At 40.9% G+C, this 25,830-nt stretch overlaps 1 protein-coding gene and 1 long non-coding RNA gene across 3 annotated transcripts in view; one reads left to right on the top strand and one right to left on the bottom strand.

Annotated features, from left to right (window-relative positions):
• The first annotated feature begins 3,549 nt into the window (after positions 1-3,549).
• Positions 3,550-25,830, top strand: part of gnb1l (guanine nucleotide binding protein (G protein), beta polypeptide 1-like) — a 35,211-nt gene continuing 12,930 nt past the window's right edge. Inside the window, exons 1-6 of one of the 2 annotated variants that reach the window (XM_037778876.1) lie at positions 3,562-3,687; positions 9,313-9,463; positions 13,926-14,092; positions 15,081-15,206; positions 16,022-16,184; positions 20,780-20,872. In XM_037778876.1, the coding sequence (XP_037634804.1) occupies positions 13,983-14,092; positions 15,081-15,206; positions 16,022-16,184; positions 20,780-20,872 (492 nt within the window). In that variant the 5' untranslated portion in view covers positions 3,562-3,687; positions 9,313-9,463; positions 13,926-13,982. Of the gene's footprint in view, positions 3,688-9,312; positions 9,464-13,925; positions 14,093-15,080; positions 15,207-16,021; positions 16,185-20,779; positions 20,873-25,830 lie in introns of both variants that reach the window. The other variant, XM_037778875.1, reaches the window with a different exon arrangement.
• On the bottom strand, positions 11,354-15,949 carry LOC119493515. Its single transcript, XR_005207978.1, has 3 exons — positions 15,938-15,949; positions 12,384-12,389; positions 11,354-12,045 (listed from the first exon to the last, which is right to left on the bottom strand). It is a non-coding gene; the product is annotated as an uncharacterized LOC119493515 (long non-coding RNA).

The raw sequence follows: 25,830 nt of genomic DNA, 5'->3' as shown, positions 1-25,830 counted from the left end.
ATGATACTCAGCAAGATAATAACAGATGAAGTGACACTTTTGAAATGAACATCGCTTTTATGATTTTTGAAGTGTAAATGCAATCGCCAGAAGTAAAAAGCTAAGGAACTACACCACTTTCGCATGAGCGCGAGTATACACAACAATGCTGTAAAGGTGGACGAGTCGGTGTGATGACCTTTAGTAGTCTCATTTTGTCACTTGTTAGCAACCGCCGTAGCAATGTTAAAATCTGTGTAACAAATGGTATCAACCCAAAAAATTGCTGCAACAACTTATGAGACATAATAGAGCATGGGAATGGCCATCATAAACATCTATCAAAATGTCATAAGCCCTTATACACTTTCACAATTTATTTAAATCAATTAATTAGTATTTCTGATTTATGACTAGAACAACTTGAGACCCAGTATACATTATGCCCTGTACTGTATATCAGTAAAGAAAATTCCTCTTGCTCCTCAGTCTCTTGGTACAGTAGCTCTCTGTGTCCACGCTATGTGTTCATTACTTTACGGTCTGTCTCGGAGGACTTAAGAGCACTGTCTAGTGTTCCTCCCTGGAGTGTTGCCCTCCAAGGTGTACAGCAGAGTCCTCTACCTCTGCGTGATGGTGGTGAATGAGCACCAGCAGACTGCACCGTACAGTAGCACTCCCATCTATTTCTATCTGTCTGTGGTCTGGCTGCTGCTCCGGCTGACCCGCAGCCTTTCTAATTTGGTGATGAGCTGTAAAGTGACCTGACTGCCCCCCCAACGGCCGGGTGGCTGGAGTGCGAGTGGGATTCCAGGGATTTCCTTACCACGCAAAGTCTCTTGGGTTGGATGGATGATACTGTATACACACCCCAACCCTGTCACCCCACCCTCTCCTCCTCCTCCTCCTCGGACCCACGGGGAGACCGTGGCTCCAGCTCTCAAGTGCACCCTGGCATTGTCCCATCCACCCTCCCTGCCACTGGGTAAGTTGAGATGCCTGGAATAATTGATGATGATGTAGGCCATGGTATCTGTCCAGGCAGGGCAGCAGACACTTTCTCCCACCTCCTGCTGAGGGGTTACCGTCCTGCCACCTCCATTTGCACTAATTGGTTTGAACTCAGCGCTGCTCTACAACTGAGACTCACCCTTTTCATGTATGTCATTAAGTGCTTATGTGTGTCATAGCTCATTAATGAACTATGAATACACTGGTAACCATCCACCACTCTAAATCCCAAATATTGTGTGTCTCATTTAGTATAATTTGAGTATTGTATGTCTAGGAGGTGAGAATGTAATTGAAGCGGGTTCACATGTACATTCAAATTGATGCGCTGCACTCTAGGAATACACAACATATTATGACCGGGTTGTGTCCCTGATGAAGGCTGCGTAGGCCAACATCTTAACATTTACTTGCCCAAATAAATTCAGGTGTGTGTGAGGTATTTTCCCTCTCTGCTTTTTAAAGTTAAATGAGTGTTATCCTTAAAGCTTCAGTAGGCAGAATGTTTTTAGCATCATTGGGCAAGAATTCCATAATAACCTTTCAGCATATTGTAATTCAAGTGTTCTGAGAGAAAACTAGACTTCTGCACCTCCTCATGGCTCTGTTTTCAGGCTTTAAAAAAATCTAGCCTCTTCTCTTTGGCCAATCACAGGTCATTTCAGAGAGAGAGCGTTCCTATTGGCTGTTCAATCAATGGAGTCACCTGTTAATCACTCGCAAACTAGGCAGCGCTAATCAAACATAAATTAATATTCTGTTACTCTAATACCTATTTCTCTCCTCAAATGTTTTCAGAGACATCTTGTAGTGTACTGTTTAGCTGTAAAATGAGAAAGTTTGCTCCGGCGGGCCCGGTGGGTAGTGTTTGTTATTTCCTCAACTGATCTCAACATGGCTGCCGGGTCACAAACATTCTCATTTTACAGCTAAACAGTACCCTACAAGATGTTTCTGAATCTTGCAGATGCCATTAGGAGCACCGGAGGACACAGAGGAACATGATTTTCTACAGATAACCTGTCTCATGCACTACTGTCAGGATATAGTGACTGTTTTATAAAAAATAACTTTTTTTTTAATCATATTTACTTCAATCCTACATACTGCTGCTTTCATTTTTTGGGGGATTTTTTTGTGTTTTCAATGTGCTCTACATGCTATGCACCTTCTCCCACTGAGCCACCTGTACTCCTTATTGTTTCAGAGTGCAGTCGGGACTGGCTGACTCTAATCCACAGCCACAGAAGCGGTTTAAAACACTCTGGTTTCATCTAATCTTCCAGCTCAGACCTAGCCGAGCTTGAAACCCGCTCTCTCCATGATAGGAATGGACAAATAAAGGTCTCTCCCAGCACTCCTATGAAAGGGGTCTGTGTGCTCTGTGGATTAGGGCGCTGTGTTTTCTCTGTCTCTCTTTCTCCATTAGACTGAAAAGGATGAAAAAAAAATAAAGACTCTCCTGTTCTTGCAGTATTGTAAAGCTTTGCAAGTTCTATAGATATCACTCAGTTCTGATGTTTTTTTTAAGGTAGTCAGAGTGCTTAGAATCAGATGTTGTAGGGATTTAAAAGAGCATATATCTAAGTTTAAGTATACTTTTTTTGAGTCTTAATTCTTCAATTATTCTATTCTCTTCAATAGAAAATAGACATTTTAAACATGCAGTAGGCAGAATATTTTTGGCATCACTGGACAAAAATTCCATAATAACCTTTCAACATATTGTAATTCAAGTGTTCTGAGAGAAAACTAGACTTCTGAAGCTCCTCATGGCTCTGTTTTCAGGATTTAAAAAATTGGCCAATCACAGGTCATTTCAGAGAGAGAGCGTTCCTATTGAGCGATCCTATTGGTTGTGCTCCGGCTGGTGGGCGGTGCTTGGTATTTCCTTATCTGTTCTCAACATGGCTTCTGGGTCACACATTTTCTCATTTTACAGCTAAACAGTACACTACAAGATGATTCTGAAAACACTGATTGATTCATATTTGATCAGCGCTGCCTAGTTTGACCGTTCGGTTGGAGGTCACGAGTGATTGACAGCTGCTCAGAGACAGCAAGGCTCCAGCTCGGCTCTGATTGGTTGTTTCCTCCAGTCTGTGAAATCTTGCAGATATCCTTTAGGAGCACCGGAGGACACCGAGGCACAGGATTTTTTTTTTTTTTTTCAGATTACCAGTCTCATGCACTATTCTTAGTATATAGTGCAGCTTTGAGTGATAATCTAACAGCAGTCATCATAATCTGATTTTAATTATATATCAGAGTGCTGTAGTGCCCTTTCTATTATTTACTTCTGTATTTACTTTTATATATTGTTGTCTTTTATAGCATATAATATAACATATTATTTGTCTTTTTCTTTTTTTTATCTTTGAGAAACTCTTCATAATAAAAATACTCTAAAGCACATGTGAGTAGTGAACACTGACACACAGGCAGGCAGTCATACCAGTGGAGAGACTGAAGAAGACTACACGCTGCAGCAATAGAGAGAGAGAGAGAGAGAGAGAGAGAGAGAGAGAGAGAGAGAGAGAGAGAGAGAGAGAGACAGTTGGGTTTTCTATACAGGCACTTTCATGGGCAGCTCATCTGCTCTAAACCACAGAGGTCCTTCAGGTCCGGCGCATGTTTTGTATCCTCTCCTCTCAAAGCGTGTGACATCTGACAGAACACCGGTGTATCACTGAAATGGTATTTTCTGCAGTTTTGTTAAAGCTTTATTACCCTCCTTTACCGCGATAGCGCCTCTCGTTTAATAACGAGGTCCACGTGTTGTCTGTAGCTGTTGTTGTAGGTGGCTGCTAGCTGGTTGCTAACCTTCTTGTAAACAACATGAGACTGAAACTGTTTCAGCCCAGCATCATGTTATAACTTATGAAGACTGTTGTGAGTCTAAAGCAGCCCTGATAACATCCAGTTTGCATGGAGACACGAGTAAGAATAATTAACAGGCAACTAATAGTAAAATAAGAACAAAACCTCAGCTGTGTACCAGTTTAGTACCACTTTTATGTCAAATGCTTAAATTGTAACGTTATTGTCAATCATACAAGTTGAGCTTTATTTAGAATAAAGTGCTTGTAGATCAAATCAAATATGATGTATCTCACTGTTACTAAAGTCAGTGAGGTACATGTATGTGCAGATTACCCAAGAAACATTAACTACCTAATGTTTGAATGAAGTTTGGTTTGGCTGTTTATAGATAAGCTCATGAAATGTGTAGGAACTAGCTGTAAGAAAGGAGAGGGAGAACTCAGAGCAGATCAAATCTTTAATAGATTTATTTACATTAGATTAAGCAGATAAAATATTTTAGCTATGCACTCACTGTTAAGGAAGAAGGCGGGCACATTTAACCTATGATTGTCTGTCTGTCACATTTATTGTCAAGCAGATCCAAGTTCAGATGCAGATGTTGTAAAAGTTCTAAATATTTTCCTTTTGTATTCATTTGTATCTCTCATATTCAAATTTAAAGGATTACACAACCTCAGGGGAGGTAAACACTCTGTGTATACTACCTGAGTGCTTTTTAATTGTGAAATTGATCATGGAGCTCCTATATCCAGCTCATCTCCCATGATAATTCACAAATGCACAACTTGGAGTTGTACTAGTTTTGTTTTTTGTTCCCGCTTTGTTCAGTTATAGGAGCTTTTTAAATTTGGTAAGTGGGTTCTATGCAGAACAAAACCTGCCAAAATAAAAAAATTACTCAATAAATAAGTAAATATGATATTAAAAGTAGCAAAAATAATATAAAAAATATATATAGTCATTTATGAATTGATCAAATGTTTAATTTGCATTTCATTTACTTACCGTTGTATTAATTCCCTTATTTATTTACTCTTCTGTTTAATTTCCACTTTTATTTATGTATTTGTTTTTACGAATTTTTAAATTTATTTATTTAGCACTTATTTTTATTTATGTATTTATTTTTGAAATTATTTTTGTATTTATTTTTAAATGTATGTATTTATTAATGCGTTTAAGCATTTATTTATTTCTGCATGATTTTCCCTTAGCATTTCACCGCTTATTCATTTCCCCAAACTTGTTTATCTCTGTATTATTTTCTTCACATTATTTATTTCTTTAGAAATATCACATTTTATCAATTAATTAATGACTATTATTTTTTATATTATTTCTTCTACTTTTAATGTTATATTTATTTATTTATTTATCGAGTCATTTATTTATTTATTAATTAATTTTTTATTTTGGCAGGTTCCGTTCTCCATAGAGTTCTGACTGAACCCCGGAAGCTGTTCACCGTGTACAAATAGCTAACACTCAAACTTTTCACCGTCCATTACTTAGTCTTCATGCAGTCACTCATCACATCCCTGAAGATGACTGACAGTTGTTACACTGGGGGGATGTGCTGTTTGACAAAGTGTAACATCTTGTTGTTTTCTGTGTACTTTGTCCCCTGTTGCATTATGTCTTATTTAGATTATGGCACAATAAACATCTACTTGTGCTCATATCTTTGCTGTATGGACAGCAAAATCCCTATATATCCGAAGCCCATCACACCCCTCAACGTGTGGAGATGTATGATGATGACACTTGAGCTGTCAACCCTCTTGTGTCCCTTTATCCTCTAGTGTGACCTCATGGAGGAAATGGGTGATAATGCAAACAGATAAGGCTCCTGGTACCTGTTGACCACAGTCAGGACCTCCTAAAACAGGACCCTCTGACACAGCGCTCCATCAGTGTCTGCCTCAATGACACCCACAAGGCATTGAGCTCTTATCTGCAATGGCCCCTGCTTAGCATTCACGCCATTCACGCGAACAATGCCACCTCTTCCCACTCAGTGGATCTGTGACTGACAGTGGGTGTTGGTGCACTTGTGTCTGACTTCTGCCTCTATCTGACGCTGCGCTGTTTATCCAGTCAAGATAACCCCACCAAGACACAATAAAGGGCGTGTGTCTTCCTCGCCACTTCCCATGTTGTTTGTCTAACTGGACTTTTATAATGGACCTGGCTCTCTATTTGGCACGTTGGTTTCCTCCTCAGAAGGATCTGGGGGGAGGGTTAAGGCAGAAAGGCTGACTAATGGTCATAGAGCCAGCTCACCGCCCACTGACCAGCCAGCGAGGTGGAAGTGCCCCCATGGCGAGACGGGGAAAAGCCGGGAAACAGCAGATTAGACCACTGCCTGTTATAAACAGCCGAATAGCTGAGTTATGATGTAGTAGCAATTAGGGCTGGAACGATACACCTACCTCCCGATTCAATACTATCACGATTGGGTGTCGATTCTATATGTATTGTGATTTTTAAGTATTGCGATTCGATATTACAAGTTATTGCAATTTGTTAACTTTTTTAACACTAGACCATGGGGAAAAAGTTGAATCACATACTTCTAAGGACAAAATCTCTAACTCAGCATGTATGTAGTCAGAGATGTCCTGAAGTCAAATATATCAGTCATTGTCAGGCATTATTTATTAAATTTTAAAAGACATTTCAGTCACAAATTAGTGTTATTTTCTTATTAATTCATTAGGGACGTGTAATGTTTTATACTTCTGGTGAATATAATCCAATCAATCTTATTTCCATATATGTATTTTGTATCTACAGTTCCCTTTGTTAACACCTTATTTTGATAGCCGGATGTAGTCACCTGTGTATACTTCTGCTAACTTCGCCAAGTCCGTCTCTAGCTCTCCCGTCCGCTCCGTTCTCTTTATACATCCATGGTCAGCTCCATCGGGGCCGTTTGAATGCATTTAACATAAATGTCAGTATATGGGTGCTCTACAGATATAGCGTCGGCTGATGACGGCTGGCTTGTGAGGGTGCAGGTCGTATCCATGCTGACCCTCTGACATTTTCTACTTTCTCGTTTAGGATCGCTGTGGTTTGTTTTATTTTTGGTTGATGGATACTGGACGTATATGACGTCCCGTTACTCAGACTACAACAATAAAAGAGGTAACTTCCTTCTACCTCCGCATAGACTCAAATGAAGCAAATAAATCGATTATGGCATTAAAAAAATCATGATACATAGGTGAATCGATTTTTTTTTTTTCCACCCCGAGCAGCAATAGATAGATTCGAGGTCTTTCTTTTTAAGCTTGTCGTGGTTACAGAAATACTTTTGGTTTGAAAGGTTGTAAAGTTGGCTTTTCATTGGAAGGCCTATCTAGAATGCAGCTTTTGAGTTATGTGTAATCTACTTCAGTTTTCATCATGCAGCTCAGATCTCATATTTGATGAGGCTGATATCAGCAGGGGATCTTGGGATCCCATGCCTCCATAATGGCTCCTGTGAAGCTGGGGGCATTATAAAGCTTTTCTCTAATAAACCCCCTGTGATCAGTATATCCCCCCCTCCCTGCTCTTTATTTATGAATGGCAGAATTTGACAAGGGGGCAGCTCAGGTGGGTAGCTGCCGATCACATGATACCAGCACTAAAAGAGCCAAGCGAGGAATGTGGACAGGACTCCCCCCTCACCTCTAGTCCCAAAAAAAACTTTGATGCCCCATATCATAACGAATACCCTCTCTGTCCCCTCCCTCCGCGAGCCCTCATATGTGCAACGATGTCGAGGAGGGGAACGGGCGCTGCAGTCGGAGCTGGGGGGGAGGGGGGGGGGGGGCATAGATAGTGGCTGCGTTTGATCTGAAGGTCGCCAGCCCCTTGCTGGTGTTGAGAGATCCTTGGCGGACGAGGCTGGCTCTTATTTAATAACATGAAGGGGAAGCGGACCTTTCTCTCATAATTAGGCCTAATTACCCAGTAGGTGTGGACAGACGGCCCAAGAAGAGACAAACTGCCTTTATCCACGGACTTAGAGTCAGATTACCCCAGAGCTGTCTTATCTGTTACGGGGCCAGCAGGAGCCTCAATCCTCCTCTCCTGCCTCTTCCCACTGGCTCCCATATCCAGCTCGGGTATATTAATCAGTCAGTCTGATTTATTATGCCCTGTCCGAGACGCACAGGTTTAATTAGGCCTAGCTAGTAACTGAGATTTTTTTTCCTGTGGACATGTTTAATAAGACAGTTCACTGACCTATTGGGTATTTGTTATCTAAGCACTTTATGAAATCTTGTCACGTTCATTAAAGCTGCTGGGTGCAGAGACTTTTGGAGATCTAAATAGAGCTACTTACTTGTCCTTGAGGATCACATCTACCCCAGCTTCTAAGGGTGCGTTCACACCGAGAGCGAAGCGAACTTTTAGCGCGGCGCGATTACATACAAAGTCAATGCAAAGAGACGAGTTGACGCAAATTCACGCGGCTGTGAATTCACGCTGCCGTATTTATGCCTTGATGACGTCATGTTGAGTGTTGATGGAGCAGCTACAATGTTAGCATAGCCTGGCACCGATCGATCCAAACTCCATTCAGAAAACAACCGTTTTAAACGTTGTTTGCTTGTCGTCTTGCGGACAGACCTGACAAAGCATGTATTCACACTTTTTACAAATCAACATTGTTTTGCAGTTATTTTGGCATCCTTTTGATCTGTTTATTGCAATTAAATCAAAGCACAATCTGTTTATTTTGGGTTCATACCGCAGTAGCTACATGTGGCTTCCTATATACAGTCAGTGCAACGGCACTGTATGTGAATAAGGCTCGCGGCTGGGTGATGTTATGAACCCAGACACGATGGCGTTTGGTTTTCCGACATATCTGGGACTTCGACAACATGTACAAAGCAGCAACAGTGGTTATTTCTTCCGTGGTTGGTGGTGGAAATGGCGGAAAAAAAGTTGTTGGTATCTATGGAGACAAGCTCCTTCTCTTCTCCGGCGCTTCTAGCGCGAATGAACACAAACGATACCGGCGGTAAAAGTAAAGCGAGGCGAAAATTTGCTACGCTCTTGGTCTGAACACAGCATTACTGCCGCTACTCCAGCAAGTATCTTTGCAGACGTCAAACATACAAGCTTGACAAGTGATGGGCACAATTGTTTGCCCGACTGTTAGCAAGGAACAATTTAAGGGTCCTTGCAAATAGATTAGAGTGACATCCTGCCACCGTCTTGTTTGTTTACAGTATCTGTCTCTCCCTTCCTGAGCTGCCCGCGTGTGTGTTTGTATTCGGGTTTTTCGGGTGATTCACTTGAAGCCACCACAACAGACCCATTGTTGTGGGCGATTCAGACACTGGAAATGCTGACGCCTGGAAAACAGAGGGAACAGTCCACTGAGGAAGTAGTGGCAGGGGAAAGTGGCCATTATACTCCTCTTTTAGATGCAAGTTTGCTTATATAGTCCAAGAGTAACACTGTCCCAAACTGTTGTCTTGTGATTGACAGTGAGCTGTGATTGCCGTTGGAAAGTCTTCCAGCCGCTGGTGTTGAGACAATGAAAGCAGACAGTTTCGGGCTGCTGTGTCCGTGACTCACAGCTCCACGCAGGCCTGCTGCGAGAGGACAATAAGGGACGCGTAATCCACCTGTTATCAGGGTGAGCATCACCTTGTCACACACTCACAGACACAGGACTCTGGCTCAGGAATGCAGCCTTACCCATCAATTCACAGCTTAACTGATAGACCCTCACAAAAAAACTGTTGACGGTTTTTGCTATATTTTCATACCACTCAAAAACAAGTTTGTACAGTTGTTGGCTGAAGAGTTTCCTGCTGGTTTACTTGAGAGATATGAGTGATACCTAATGGTCAATATCTTGTGCAAACAGCCATATGCTTTGAACTAGGGCTGTCAATCGATAGAAATATTTAATCACTATTAATTGCATGATTAACCATAGTTAGTCGCGATTAATCACAAATTAATCTCACATTTTTTAATCTGTTCAAAATGTTAATTAAAGGGAGATTTGTGATAAATACATATTGTAAGCTATTTTGTTGAGCTGTCTCTTACCGAAATGCTCTGAGTGAATTTAAGTTCTCCTTGGTAAGCAGTGATGCAGCGTATACTGTATGTATAGTGCTTTTATTGTGAAAGGTATGAATTAAAGGCCGTTGTGAATGAGGAGTCAATATGCGTATTCTCCCAAATTATTAAATACTAGGGCTGTCAATCGCTTAAAAAATGTAATTGCGATTAATCACATGATTGTCCATAGTTAATCACGATTAATCAAACATTTTTTATTAGTTCGAAATGTACCTTAAAGGGAGATTTGTCAAATATTTAATGCTCTTATCAATATGGGAGTGGGCAAATATGCTGCTTTATGTAAATGTATGTATATATTTATTATTGGAAATCAATTAACAACTGAATGAATGAATGAATGAAAAAAAAACCCTCACAGGTTCCTTTATTTAGCATAAAAAATATGCAAATCAGAGGCGCTCAGGTAGCTCACCTGGTAGAGCCAGCGGTCCAAGTACCAAGGCTGAGTCCTTAGCGCAGTGGCCCGGGGTTCGAATCCGACCTTTGCTGCATGTCATCCCCTCTCTCTCTCCCTTTCACAACTATTACTGTCAAATAAAGGCAAAAAGCCAAAAACATTATCTTTAAAAAAATACTCAAATCATAACATGGTAAACTGCAGCCCAACAGGCAACAACAGCTGTCAGTGTGTTGACTTGACTATGACTTGCCCCAAACTGCATGTGATTATCATAAAGTGGGCATGTCTGTAAAGGGGAGACTCGTGGGTACCCATAGAACCCATTTTCATTCACATATCTGGAGGTCAGAGGTCAAGGGACCCCTTTGAAAATGGCCATGACAGTTTTTCCTCGCCAAAATTTAGCATAAGTTTGGAGCGTTATTTAACCTCCTTCATGACATAGTTGGTACCAGTGGATTCCTTAGGGTTTCTAGTTTCATATGAAACTTCGCTCTAGCTCTAAAACTGAGCCCGCTACAACCAAAATATCGCAAGTTGCGTTAATGCGTTAAAGAAATTAGTGCCGTTAAAGCAAATTTGCATTAACTTTGACAGCCCTACTTTGAATCATTCCAAATAATGTTTTTTTTGGTCATTTTATATATTTAGATGGATGTTAGTGCTATTTTTTCTATAGTGAGCATGGGGACAAAAATGTTCCATTTTGCAAACATGCAGAGTGTCTCCCTGTGGTGGTAAACTGATAGTAAAGCTGATGGGATGACTGTGTCCTTGTGAGTCCACCAGACTGCAGCGTTATGTCTTTAATGAGGCAGGCTGGTCAGGGGTCTCTGACTCTCCGCTTCACAGATTCACATGGACAATTTAACCACTAACCTCCTGAAATGAGTTGCTCCTGAATGCCTCAGGCTCCAGTTTCAGCGTCTACTGATTGCAGGGAGCAAGGGTTATGATAAGTAAAAGTGGAGGAGGGGGTGACTGTGTGGTGGAAGTGAGGTCGTGCTCATTAACTCAGATGACCTAAAACATGTAGTTACCCGTATTGTACTTGAAGAGTTTTTGGGGAAATACACTTACTCACTTTCTTGCCAGAGTTACACGAGAAGATACCACTTTTATATGTGTCTGCTCAGTATGAAGCTTGAGTCAGGACACAGTAAGCTTAGCATGAAGACTGGAAACGGGGCTATTTCTTAGCGTGGAGCAGTGACTTCCTGGAGTCTCTGCTAGTTGCCATGGCAACATCACAGTGAGGACAAGACTCAAGTTGTCGTTTTTCTGTACAGATTAAACAAACAAGATATATAGTGTGTTAGTTAGTGAGATTTAGAGGTACTGATAGGTGGATTCTTAGACAGGTTAGCTGTTTCCCCCTGTTTCCAGTCTTTATGCTATGCTAAGCTAAGTTAATCGTCTCCTGGCTCCAGCTTCCTATTGAAGAGTGGGATGTATCAATCTCCTCATCTAACTCTCGGCAAGAAGGCAAATAAGCGTATTTCCCTAAATGTATTCCTTTTAAAAGTGCTCTATACCAGTGATTCTCAACCAGGGGTCCTTGAGGGAGTTCCTGGGGGTCCCCAGAAAAATGGGGAGTAGTTTATTTTCACTATTTAATTCACTTGAGAAGTGAGCCCAATGTTACTAAGAGTCATAAGAGTGATTACTCTGATCATAGTTTTCACTTCCTCCGCGGTTACCTCCTCAACTGTAGTTGACAACTACAGAGTTATTACGTTAACACCCCAAGACCCGTGTCCCAGCCTCTTTCAGTAGGCCTCGCCGTTAGCTGCGAGCCACCGGCTCAGCTGTCGCTGTGTTGAGAGCCGTGCGGAGGCACTAGAAATTCTCCCAATTTCACATTTAGCACCTGTAACAAAGAATGGATATTGTTAAGAAGTTTCTCAAACTTTTTCATGTCAAAGACCTCCGAAATCAATGTCCAATAGACTGCAGACCATGGATGTAGAAGAGGTAGTGTCCTGTGCTTTTGCCCTGTGTGTTAGTATATAACCTACAACTACATTAAATTCTGTTGATGTCATGCTACTAGCACTACTAGCTACTGGCCGATAGCCGGTTGTTTGTGAACGGAGACGTTAATACATCCACCACGGTCCAGGCATACAGCATACAGCCCATGGATGTATTATAAGATTATAAAAGTGATGAATTACAGCCAATATATCCGTTATTACAGTCGCATACAGCTAGCAGGAAGCTGGCTAGAACCAGATATGTCATATAAGCGTGTAGGGCGGTGCAGTCCTGTGAGTCTGATGCACGTTCATTATGCCGTGGAAAATAACTCTGGATTCAGCGGTTAATGAACTTTAAACTTTTAGGACATAACGATTTAAATGAGGGCTATTTAAGTGTTTGTAATGGGAAGTTGATCTACCTAAAAAGAAAAAAGATCCTTTGATTTACAGACGTCTCTTTATACATCCACAGCCAGACTCACTGGCGTTTTCAGTCCAAAATGTTGGCAGCGCTGTAGAGTTTTGTTTCTTTGCTTCTATACTCTTTGCCTGTAAAGTAAAGCCAGCTTCAGTGTATTATTGTGCGCTATTTTACTTCTAAGAATTTTAGTAGTGTGGTTAGTCGGCTTTTGGTCTTTTCGGAAAAGTCACTTTTTGGATTTTTTTCTCTTGTACAGTTTGCGGACTTGTAATTGCAGATAACCAGGTTGAAAAATACTTTCAGTGTGATGGGGGAGGAATTTACGTAGCAGCCGCAGGGATGATAGCCACGAAAACCTGCAAACACTTTATTTTAATTAGTAGATAATTGTTCATTTGTATTTGAGTGGGTGGTTGTTTTCTAAAGTCATACTCTGTGCATTGTTTCCCAACAATGAGACAGTGGGATGCATCATCCTGCATTAAACAACAACGTTTTTTGTTGGTCTAATTCAAATACACTGACTGAATATTTGCATAAACAGGTTAAAGACACCTGTCATACTAAAACATGACAAGCAGGTTAGAAAAAAGATGGATAGCTGGATATTAGCTATCTGAAGCCAATCACTAAGAGTGATTGTACTGCAATTTAATGTTGACGCATCATTTCCTCGCAGCATACCTGTGGTCGGTTTGGTTTCCTCGGCGGCCCAGCCTACAAACGACATAAAAGCCTGAGCTGTTACTTCTGCCTCTGGGACAACGGCTGTTGATCGCAAGAGGAGTGAGAAGCCTGAATCTCCGTCTGTTTACTGTAATTAAGCTGTCAGGGGTTGTGATTTATGACGTATTGAGTAAGAGAGGTGTTATCAGGTAGACTAGAAGGAGGAAGACGGAGAGAAGGCCACAGGGTTTGTAGCTACTAACAATAGAGCAAATGCAGACAGCGCATTAAACACAACTGTCTGCTGTGTGGAGAAGAAAAGGCTTCGAGGCAAAATGGAGCTGCTCTCTGACAGTCTTTGCTCTGTGTTGGTGCAAAAACAAAACAAGATGATTTTAGATTTAAGCCTACATTTAACTTTAATCTATCCATCTGAAAGAGTCAAATTAACTTGATTTCAATGGAACATTAATCATTTCTGCTGAAAAGACACTTGTTCAGATAAGTAACTCGGCTCACTTTTCTGTTTCAGTGGTGTGTCATGACTCGCGGCCTCCTTGCAACCATACATTGATTGTGTGACCCAGGGATGTCTCGTCCTGCTCCGTCCCCCATCTACACCCTGAGGGGGGCTGGCGGGGCCCTCAACACCCTCCACTTTAGCTGCCATGGAAGGGACACTCCCCTCCTGTTTTCTGGGTGAGTCATTCATCTCAACATTCATATGTTGGCTCTTCATCTTCCTCAAACAGTGAAGATTGTTTTGTTTATTTAAAGCATGCAAGTAGACACCAAGCCAGCCAGCCAATCAGGATTCACTTCAGATTTTAAAACGGGTGCAGAGATTGGATGTGTAAGAGCAGCTATTAAGTAAGAAAGTTGGAGCAAATATGATTAAACGATGACTATATCCTGACAGTAGTGCATGAGACAGGTAATCTGAAAAAAATCATGTTCCTCTGTGTCCTCCGGTGCTCCTAATGGCATCTGCAAGATTTCACAGACTGGAGGAAAACAACCAATCAGAGCCGAGCTGGAGCCTTGCCGTCTCTGAGCAGCTGTCAATCACTCGCAAACTCCGATTAAACGGTCAAACTAGGCAGCCCTGATTTTAATATGACTCAATATTCTTTTATTGTAATGCCTATTTCTCGCATAAAATGTTTTCAGAAACATATTTTAGAGTACTGTTTAGCTGTAAAATGAGAAAGTGTTTGACCCGGCAGCCATGTTGAGATCAGTTGAGGAAATACCAAGCACCGTCCACCAGTCGGAGCAAACTTTCTCATTTTACAGCTAAACAGTACACTACAGGATGTTTCTGAAAATATTTTACGCAAGAAATAGGCATTACAGTAACAGAATATTGATTAATATTTCGGAGATCGGAGTTTGCGAGTGATTGACAGCTGCCTCCGTTGAACGAACAGCCAATAGGAACGCTCTCTCTCTGAAATGACCTGTGATTGGCCAAAGTCTCCCCTTATGGGCTAATTACAATATGCTGAAAGTTTATTATAGATTTCATTATAAACACCAAAAGTTTCAATGTTATTTAGATATTTAATAATTAGGAGCAAATCTGCCTATTTTTGATATCTTATTTTTAGGTGTAGGAGAGCAGAGCGACGTTGAATGATATATTGTACATTAAAAGGCTACTTGAAGCTTCCTGTTGGGTTTGCAGGTCAGGGAAGGGTGCCATCCATATGTGGAACCTGAACACCAGGAGGGCTGAGAAGATTGTAGAAGGTCATTCTGGTAGCTCGGTCGTCTGGGTCAGCACCCTGCAGGAGACTGATACCCTCATCAGGTAAGGACCGTTCTCTTGGTCTCTTAACTTTCTGATAAGATGTCTTTCTCATCCTTCTCTTTCTGTTTCTGTCAGAGCATTTGGGAATGTAAAATATTGTTTATTTACATATATTTCATATTATTTGTACTTTAGATGTCGTTGACTTCAGACTTTATGGTTTTCTTTTTAACTAAGCTTAGAGCCTGTGGTGATGAAATAATTTGATAGTAAGTAGGGATGTCACGAGAACCAATGCTTCGATACCAAGTCGATGCCAAAATTCTGAAAACGTGACGCTACATTGGGAACAACAAATCAGTGTTGAAATCGGCAGGAAGAGAGCTAGTTAACATTAGCTGTTAGCAGCTGGTGGGCAACACAGTCCTACACGAAGCTAACGTTAACTGGATGTGCCATTGATTTACATTGTGATGCATTCAGGCTCTATTCAGTACAAAATAATATTGGCTGAAGGTGAATTCTAATGTTATCATGATGTGTTCAAATGTAATCTTGTGTAGTTTTTGGCGAGAAACTTGAATAAATCCAGTTGTTTGAAGGAGATGTTTTCACAGCAATATAAAATAGATAATAGAGAGGGGATTATGACCTGTTTAACTTCATCACAAAAACCAGTATGCAAACGATAATAAAGGAGTATCGAGAATCTTGGAATTTCACTGGTATTGGAATCGACTACTAAATTCTGCTGTTGTGACATCCCTAGTAGTAAGCATTCAGTGTCATACATATTTTGATATGAGATGTGTTTTGAAATATGCAAAAAAAACTGCAGCTTTTGTCTGTTTTTGTTCTTTCCATCGGTGGAGCAGTCAGGGACGGGACATGCAGGTCTGTCTGTGGGATCTGAGCGAAGGTCGTAGTGAGGTGATGGACTCCGTGTGGACCGGCAGTGTCGGATTCTGTCAGTGCTCCGTGCTGGAGACGAGCCCTGGGACGCGTCTGCTGGCCTTCGCTGGACAACAGACAGAAGAGGTCAGACAGTGTGGATGTGAGTGTGAATGTGTCCGGGTGTCTGTGTGTTTTAGCCTGTTTATAAATCGACGATCAATCCATGTTGTGCCCTGCTTCTCACCCAGTGCATGCTGGGATGTGCTATAGCCCCCTGCAGCTTTGAAAAGGATAAGTGCATATAAAAGTGTTTTCAGTGTTTTCTGTGTTTCAGTAACTAGGTTTATATGTTGTTAAAATTCCACTATTATTCTGAATATGACAATATTTCAAATTTGATACGGGTCAAGTAAAAAGCATATTCCGTTTGGATATTCTGAATAAGGGCCTTATTCTGAAAGGAGCATTTTCCGATTAAGACGTGGGATATGCCGATATAATTCGGGATTTAGGGGTATTCTTTGGACATGTATACAGCACATTCAGAAGATGCGTCTCAATCGGGGTTTTTAACGGCAGTTTGCGACACATGGCCTCTTGCCTGTTTATGGCCAGCTCTGTGCGTTGTACACAGACAGAACCTGCCAAAATAAAAGAAATAAATGAATACATACATAAGCGACTCGATAAATAAATAATATTCAAAATAAATGTAGCCATTAATTAATTAATAAAATGACATAAATTGATATTTCAGTTTTCATTTGCTTCTTTATTTATTTATTTATCTTTGTAATAATTCCCGTATTTATTTACTGTTCTGTTTAATTTGCCCTTTTTTCATATTTATTATTATAATATTTTTTAATTAATTAATTACATTTTTTAATTTATTTCTGTGTTCTTTTCTTTATACATTTCTTTACACATTTCTTTTTACATTTCATTATGCATTAATGTCTCATTGTGCAAATGAGGGGGCTGTCACTCAACGTGTGTCATCATGGGGTCAGTGCATGGGTCAGAGTGCAGATAATAGATGGACTATATGCCAGCCAGCTAGCTGCATTCTACTCTTCATTCCCGGCTCCGCACAGCGGGTTGTCGGCCTTCTGCTGCTCCCCCCGCCGCTGCCTCGTACAGGTGTGCAGATCAACAGTCTGACGATGAACTGTTTCGCGGAACCATTACCATTTATTTATATATTTATTCATTTGTTTTTGGCAGGTTCCGTCCTCCATATACGCGAACCAACCAGCCGACAGTTTACGGAGATGCATGCCCAAAAGAAAAGCCCACATTTCTAGTCGGAAGGAGAAACACACCTACTGTTAAACATAATGAATTCTTGGACATCAACAGGTTTTTTGATACACGCAAATATCACAATACCAACCTTTTCACGAAGGTGGTTGAAGGAATGAAAGAGGGAGACTATGTTTGCACGGTCCAACAAGTCCAGTACCAGTTACGTTAATTGGAGTCTGCATGGCTGCAAATAAACGGGAATATTAGTCATGTAAACAGCTTAGCAGGAATATTTTTTTATTTATTTTTTTCGGAATAAGGCCAAAAACCATAATATCTTGTGCATGTAAACGTAGTCAGTGTGGCGATTAATGGCTTATGATAATATATAAATATAATGACAATACAAATTCATGCTTATTTGTTACATTTTATCCCAGTTCATATGTGTACTTCTGCCAAAATGTTTCCGTTTTTCAGGTTGATACTAGGTTGAACTGATACATTCTACAATAATATGTATAAATATCTCAATTTTCATGCTTTTACGGTTTGTTAATCTATAAATATTTAAGGAGGGTTTTCTAGTTTAATTAGAGTAAATTAACCAGAGACCCTCCAGATCAACGTTTCCTTTGGCACATGTTGTCCTACATTCAGCAGGAGGAAACATCCTTGAATGTATTGGCAGCATGCGGGTGGAAGGTGGGATGGTTAACTGGTTAAACAGTCTAATGAGTATAAAAAATGCCAACCTGTATGAACCCGACCAGACTTGCCGTTGCCAGTTTGCTGGGTTGAATTTCAGTGTTCACACATATCTGTGGCTTTTAGTACTGTTTAGTAAGTTAGTGGAAAAATGGATGTCCAACAGTAAGAGATGTTCTCTTACATCAAACCCCGGTCATCTTTTGCTATTACCACACTGTGATTGTCTGCAAGCGTTCAGAGCAGGGCTGTCAGTTGATTAAAACAGTTCATCGCGATTAATTGCAAAAAACACATTTTTTTATCTGTTCAAAATGTACCTTAAAGGGAGATTTGTCAAGTGTTTAATACTCTTATCAACATGGATGTGTGCAAATATGCTGCTTTATGCAAATGTAGGTATATATTTATTATTGGAAATCAATTAACAACACAAAACAACGACAAATATTGTCCAGAAACCCTCACAGGTACTGCATTTAGCATAAAAATATGCTCATATCATAACATGGCAAACTGCAGCCCAACAGGCAACAACAGCTATCAGTGTGTCAGTGTGCTGACTTGACTATGACTTGCCCCAAACTGCATGTGATTATCATAAAGTGGGCATGTCTGTAAAGGGGAGACTCGTGGGTACCCATAGAACCCATTTTCATTCACATATCTTGAGGTCAGAGGTCAAGGGACCCCTTTGAAAATGGCCATGCCAGTTTTTCCTCGCCAATATTTAGCGTAAGTTTGCAGCGTTATTTAGCCTCCTTGATGGATTCCTTAGGGTTTGTAGTTTCATATGATACCAGTATCTCCACTCTAGCTTTAAAACTGAGCCTGCTACAACCTAAAAATCGCAAGTTGCATTCATGCGTTAAAGAAATTAGTGGCGTTAAAACGAATTTGCGTTAACGCGTTATTATCGCGTTAACTTTGACAGCCCTAGTTCTGATCCATAAATATGAAATGGCTTCAATGCAGTCCGTTGGCCAACGTAATATTCTTAGTCAATGAATGTGTCGAGAGTCACGTGACGTGAGCATGCGGTTTGCAGCCAGGACCTGTCAGAGGGCAATCTAAACGGCGTCATTAACAAACCAGCCTTCATGTCATGAGTCAGCATGCACACTGCAAGGATACAAATTTAATACTGTTAATTTAGGCTGTGGCTAGTAACGTGCCATTCAATGAATCCGTTTGTCTGAAACACCTAATAGCTCTGTGAGGGGAGAAGAAAGAAAACAAGGTACTTGTGCTTTTCAGGAGGTAACTGATGAAATAGTCCAAGTGGCTGTTTTTAATCTTTGACTGGTGGATTAAAAAGAGAAATCCCAGGCCTGTGAAAAGATTGCGCCCTGGAATGAAATCACGGATCTGTCTGCTCTGCACAGTATGTCTCGTATGTAGTTAATGCTCAACACCCACGTGCCTGAAGGGGTTTTGTGTGGAGCGAAGTGGGATGGGGAGAGGGCAGCCAGCGATTCAGCCATCTTTTATTGCCTCCAAGATTCATGTTACTTGCTCCGCTGTGGAGGAGCCACACTTGAAAGGCACAGAGCGGTCACCTGATCCAGCCAAACGTGCCTTTGCTAACCCCCGTCCAGCAGGCCAGGCATCAGGGCGCCTGTGACTCGCAGCACCTCAATAATGCCATTGTCCCAACAGACACAGACAGACAGAAACACACACACACACCCATACAAGTTAGACTAAAACAAGCCGCAGCCGACTTTGTCATTCGGTCTCCCCGCCCCATTCCGCAGACATAACTGACCACGACAGATGCTTATCACGTATCCGCAAATAAAACGCCCACATAAATGAATTCACTTCAAGAAACAACACATATGCACTTGCCACAAAACCTACACAATGGTTTTGATTTATGAGCAGCATGCAGGTAGGTCAATATTTAGGTATGTAACCAAGAAAACAGAATAAGAGTTTCCTATTTCAGGTGGTTTTTACTGTTTACTGCTCAGAGCGAGATTCCTGCCAGCAGATTGCTGCCATGGCAGGAACATCAATTAGTATGTGTGGGTGTTTTATTTATGGCCAGTGTGATGCCACACAAGAACAGTGATCACCTGAGGCACAGAGAAGTCCTTAAAGGCCCTCTTTGTCAGGCACGCAGAGGTAAACACGCAGGACAGATGTGGCCCAGCGCTAAAATACAGATCGCTCCCTTAAAGGGCTGTTTAATCTGAGGCCTAATGAGGATGAATATGCGGATCATCAGCAACGGAGGAAGTCGAGGGGAATGAGTCTCTGTAGTGATGTGGGTGCACACATACGAAGACACACACTCGATCATCTGCTTCATTAGGCTGTGTATTTTATCAGAATCAGTGCCAATGTGTGCAGGAAAACACCATTCATGTCACGGGGGTCGAGCTTTAGCGGGATTTATTATAGACAGCGGGGCGGTCGCTCCGCTCTGATGGATGATACTGTACCGCTGGTTGGAGGCACTCTGATCTGCGGAAATCCTGAACCACAATGACACATTCAGATTGCTGCTTTGTTATTTGAATTCAGAAGACAAACAAATCATGACTTTGCAGACAGCTTGTAGATATATATGTATGTATACGTACAACTGCAATTTGTATGTGTAACTGTAACTGGGTCTCAATTAGGGCCTGGACGATACACCTATCTCCCGATTAGATACTATCACAATACTTGGGTGCCGATGCAATATATGTATTGTGATTTTTAAGTATTGGCGGATGGGTCAGCTATTTCTAGTGAGATTTATGTTGTTTTTTGTCATGTGTTCTCGGCAGATCAAGATTATTGAGCTACCCAGCAAGACCCCAGTGTGCACCCTGGTACCAGACGCTAAGCTGGGGATGGTCATGTGTATCAAACTGTGGCAGGTAAGCACCAGACACTCTTGAAGTGTCATTTTAACAGAAGTTGTTGCTGTGTTTTTAACTTAAAGGACCAATATGTAATATATTTGCTGTAATAAATCATAAAAATTGCCATGACATGTCATGTCATCAGAAGTGAAGGAAACTTGTTAAGTTGAAATACTGGCTTCTCCGACAACAATGCTACAGCCAGTATGTTCTCCTTTGAAATTTTCCATTCTGGGCCGGAACGTCTGTTTTTGTTTTGGCCGGAGTGATCCCGTCCTCTGCCCATTTCAACACCTCGTTGCCACATGTGAAACAAATTGGCACGTAAACGCAGCCTTCCGCAGTCATGGAAGTAGGGATGCACCGATACCGGGCCGATCTATTCAATTCAATTCTATGTTTATATACTATATACGTTATGTACTGGCATTCTAATTCTGGTTTAAATTTTGAGCAATTCGTTGCTGCATTAAACAGGTTGACACTTGAATTTTAATTCCTGTTAATTTTGAAGATTTTTTTTACCAAGTTGTTGGTGTATGATATTTTATTCTAATAATAAATATCAATTCAATGCATTTTTATCTGTATTTTTTTTTGTTACATTTTGTTTAACAAAGTTAGGAAAGCAATATTTATATCCAGCCTGATGTTGTCTTACACATAAAAGAATGATCCCAGTCACTTCCAGACCGTGAGGCACACAGTTTATTAATTATCACTGGTATTGGAACAGTGCTCGGTATCGGCCGATACCCTGAGTCAGATCGGTGCATCCCTACATGGAAGCAAGCAAACGAACTGGATCAACAGAGATAACATTAGATTCTACCCGACCAGAAAAGCCTTGGGACATCTCTCTGTGGTCCGTGTGCAGCTGGGTTATCAAGGCAGCGAGTATTCGAGACGCGCAGCCGAATTGCGAAAACTGCTATCAGTCACACCAGAGGAGCGGACGGGCGACGGCGCCGATGTTTTGAATTTGGACTTCCGTTACCCATTTTATACGCCAGCTGTCAGTGCTACGTATTGTTTCTTTAACCCCAAAAAGTAGCAACGTGTTCAATGAGTTCACCTTGGCAGCCATTATAAAAAAAACAAAACGGGACATTCTCTACCATTTAAAACGAGGAGGGAGAGAGGAGGTACTTTTTCTATTCTTACCTGCCTTATTCTGATTGGCCAGCAGCCCATAACAAGACGCAATAATAGAAAAGTCAACAAAAATGCACACGAGAGAGACGTGGCACATGATTTACAGCCCAACAACCCGTCCCGGGCCATTTTTTTTTTCCCAAGCGTTTCTTCTCAGCTGGCAGCGAGTCCCAACACTGTAATTAGAGCGTTTGGAAGGGCCGCGGGTTCACAGCCATATATCAGCCTGCAGCTGTACATCCAATCTGATCCAAGCTGAAAAAAAAAAAAAGTTGCTTTCTGTTTTGTAAATGCTGTCGAAAATGTTTTATTTTCCAGCCATTAAGGAGACCCTGTAATTATTTTCATGGTTAATTATATTAACTCTTTGGGTTTGGGGCAGAGTTGAGGTTTAGACTTATGCAAGAATGTGGACGGTTTGAATCCATTTTATGGGCTGCTCAGTTTACAGGCAACAGAAATCAAAACACAGCTTATCGTCGGGTGAGGCGAGTTGCCGGCCCACGCACATCCAGTCCTGTATTCCTGTAATACAAATTAGAGTTATTTTAATAACTGAAGCCATAAAGGTGACATTGTGTTTGTGAGGTTATTATAGAGACATGTAGACGTCTCTCACAATGCACGCTGACATCGTGTTTTTTTCTTTTTCCCTTTGATTTCACTGCTACACCCACCTTTCATCATCTGATTTATGAAGCAATGCTTGCTCAGCGTTGAGTGCCAGGAAACATAATGATCAATTATATCATTATAAATTATATAATATCATTGTAATACAGCACAGGCAGCTGTCTGACTTCAAAGCCGAAGGGCCCAGGTGATTCTAAATCATCTCAGGCTGATTCCTTTCAAGGCCGAGGCACGTTCATCAGTTACAACTGACTCGAGAGGTCCAAGCGGCGGGAAGAGCCTGAAAACCCAGTCTGTGTGTGTTTATGTAAACCATCTTTCACACACACACACACACACACAGCCAGGTTGGAAACTCTACCCACACATTCTGTCCGTCAGTCATAAGAGAAAAAAAATGCTCATCTTGTCTTTCACATCAAATGCTCATATGCAACCCGCTGCTTCCTTCACCTCGCACAGCAGGAGGCAACGGCCGAAACCGTCGTCCTCTCTCTCCACCCTGTCTCTCTCCATCACACACACACTCCAGGAAGAAGCCACTGACAATTATCTCCTCTCTCCGTCTTCCCTCTCACCATCCCTCCCAATCTTTTCTTCCCACCGTTGAGACGAGAAGTGATTATCCTCCATTATTTCCGAGACAGACTCACCAACAGATTTATCGTCGGCCTTTAAGCCCTCTCTGCTGGAGTTTATGGGAAAAAAATTAAACGCGGTGTTAAACTGCACTTTCTCCTCGAGTTCAGCTTCCCTTCAGCAAAATCCCACCCAGCCCTCAGTTCATGTCTAAAAGGTGGCAGAGCTTACTATCTGATTCTCTGATTGGCTGCGGAGCGCTGAACAATGCAGCGGACGTGGAGGTAGAAAGTGCCTCCACATGTGGGTCTGCCGTGCGCGGGGCTTTGGCCATGGGGACAGTATTGATGTATGATGTGCAAGGCTTTTAATGTGAACAGGGGCTGGCGGGGAAAAGGAAATGTTCCTATACAGATATCCATCACTCTCAGCTCATCACCTTGCTGCCTCGTGGCCATGACATCATGGTGGACCGGGACAAAAACCAGAGGAAACGATTGGTTCCTTATGTTGAGAAGCAGTGCCGTCCTGAGGCCTGCGGCGGCCACATCAGCAAACAAGCTGTTGGTCTCTGGGTTGTTCATGACTTACCACATAATGAAATTACATACAAGTGTTTGTGAAATATAAAATCAATACATTTTTCTCTCTAATTACATTTAGATTTTATTTTTTATGTTTTTTATTTGTATTTGTCAGGTACAGCGCTCATTGATCTACAGTGAAAAAACTGCAAATGAGCCAGAATTAGCCTAAAAGCCTAATATCCAGCAGTTCTTCCAGATGTTTAAAATAAATCCTAGAAATGGAATTAAATGACACATCCATAAAAATGAATATATATAATATGATAAATATACATAAAATAGCACACATCCACCAATACACAATGCCACAGTACAACACATGGCAGTTAGCTGGCTAGCATGGAGGGAGTTGATCGGCATGTATTTGTGGAGGCCTTTACGATGAATATGTTTTGTTATTTGTGCCAATACATAACAGGTATTCTAAATAAATGCTGGGCCACTGTAACAGTGTAATAGCACTTATTAGGGCTGTCAATCAATTAAAATATTTAATGACGATTAATTGCAAATTAATCGCACATTTTTTATCTGTTCAAAATGTACCTTAAAGGGAGATTTGTCAAGTATTTAATACTCTTATCAACGTGGGAGTGGACAAATATGATTGCTTTATACAAATATATGTATATATTTATTATTGGAAATCAATTAACAACACAAAACAATGACAAATATTGTCCATAAACCCTCACAGGTACTGCATTTAGCATTTAAAAATGCTTAAATCAGAACATGGCAAACTGCACCTCAACAGGCAACAACAGGTGTCAGTGTGTCAGTTGTGCTGACTTGACTATGATTTGCCCCAAACTGCATGCGATTATCATAAATTGGTCATGTCTGTAAAGGGGAGACTCGTGGGTACCCATAGAACCCATTTTCATTCACATATCTTGAGGTCAGAGGTCAAGGGACCCCTTTGAAAATGACCGTGCCAGTTTTTCCTCGCCAAAATTTAGCACAAGTTTGGAGCGTTATTTAACCTCCTTCACACAAGCTAATATGACATGGTTGGAACCAATGGATTTTTTAGGTTTTCTAGTTTCATATGGTTCCAGTATCTTCACTCAGCTTTAAAAAACTGAGCCCGCTACAACCTAAAAATCACAAATCGCATAATGTGTTCAAGAAATTAGTGGCGTTAAAAAACAAATTTGTGTTAACGCGTTATCGCATTAACTTTGAAAGCCCTAGTACTTATATTAAAGGTTGATGACTTGATTCAAATTTAAAAAAAAGGAAATGCATAACATGATAACTGACGGCAAGATTTAACCCATACATAAATTGTACATTTACATGTAATCAGAAAAATTCTAAGCATCAGTGTCTAAAAAGACATAATATTGTCATTATGTGTGTATTTAGTCTGTGCCAGGAACTGAACTGTTTTGAGAAGTTGCAGCTTCCTTTTCCTCCTCACTTCTACAACCATTGTCTACACCAGAGAAAGTTCCCTTTCAAAACAGTGATCTGCCCCACAGGCCTGATACATTCTACTGTACCTTGCTCTTGTGACAAATTTAACAGTGATCACTTTTTAAAAATAATCTCAAAATTAAAATTTAATTTCAGTTGAATTACTGGGACAAATGCGCTCTCTATTTCTTCGAGATGTCTGGTCATGCAAAATCTAATAAACACACTGCAGTAAAGTTCAGCTCAGCTCAATTCAAGGGCTTCCAATGAACGACGAGTGTAGAGGCATATAGAAAGTCTGTTGATTGTTTGGCTCAGAATGAAATTGGGAAGGAGAAAAAAACATGTTTTGTATAAATTAAGAAATAGAGCTGTATCGATTTATCAATTATTTGTTATCCTCTCGATTGTAAGGATCGGATCCTTTGTCTTATGTGAATTGAATAACTGAGTTTTGGACTGTTGGTCGGACAAAACAAACATTTTGAAGAGGAGACATTGGGCTTGAGGAAAATTTAATTTTTCTGTTTTTTTCTTGACATTTTATAGACCAAACAATTAACGGATTAATCGAGAAATAATCTGCAAATTAACCGA

This window comes from Sebastes umbrosus, chromosome 8 (genome assembly GCF_015220745.1).
Source record: "Sebastes umbrosus isolate fSebUmb1 chromosome 8, fSebUmb1.pri, whole genome shotgun sequence".
Classification (NCBI taxonomy): domain Eukaryota; kingdom Metazoa; phylum Chordata; class Actinopteri; order Perciformes; family Sebastidae; genus Sebastes; species Sebastes umbrosus.
This window is presented reverse-complemented; position numbering and strand designations above follow the sequence as displayed.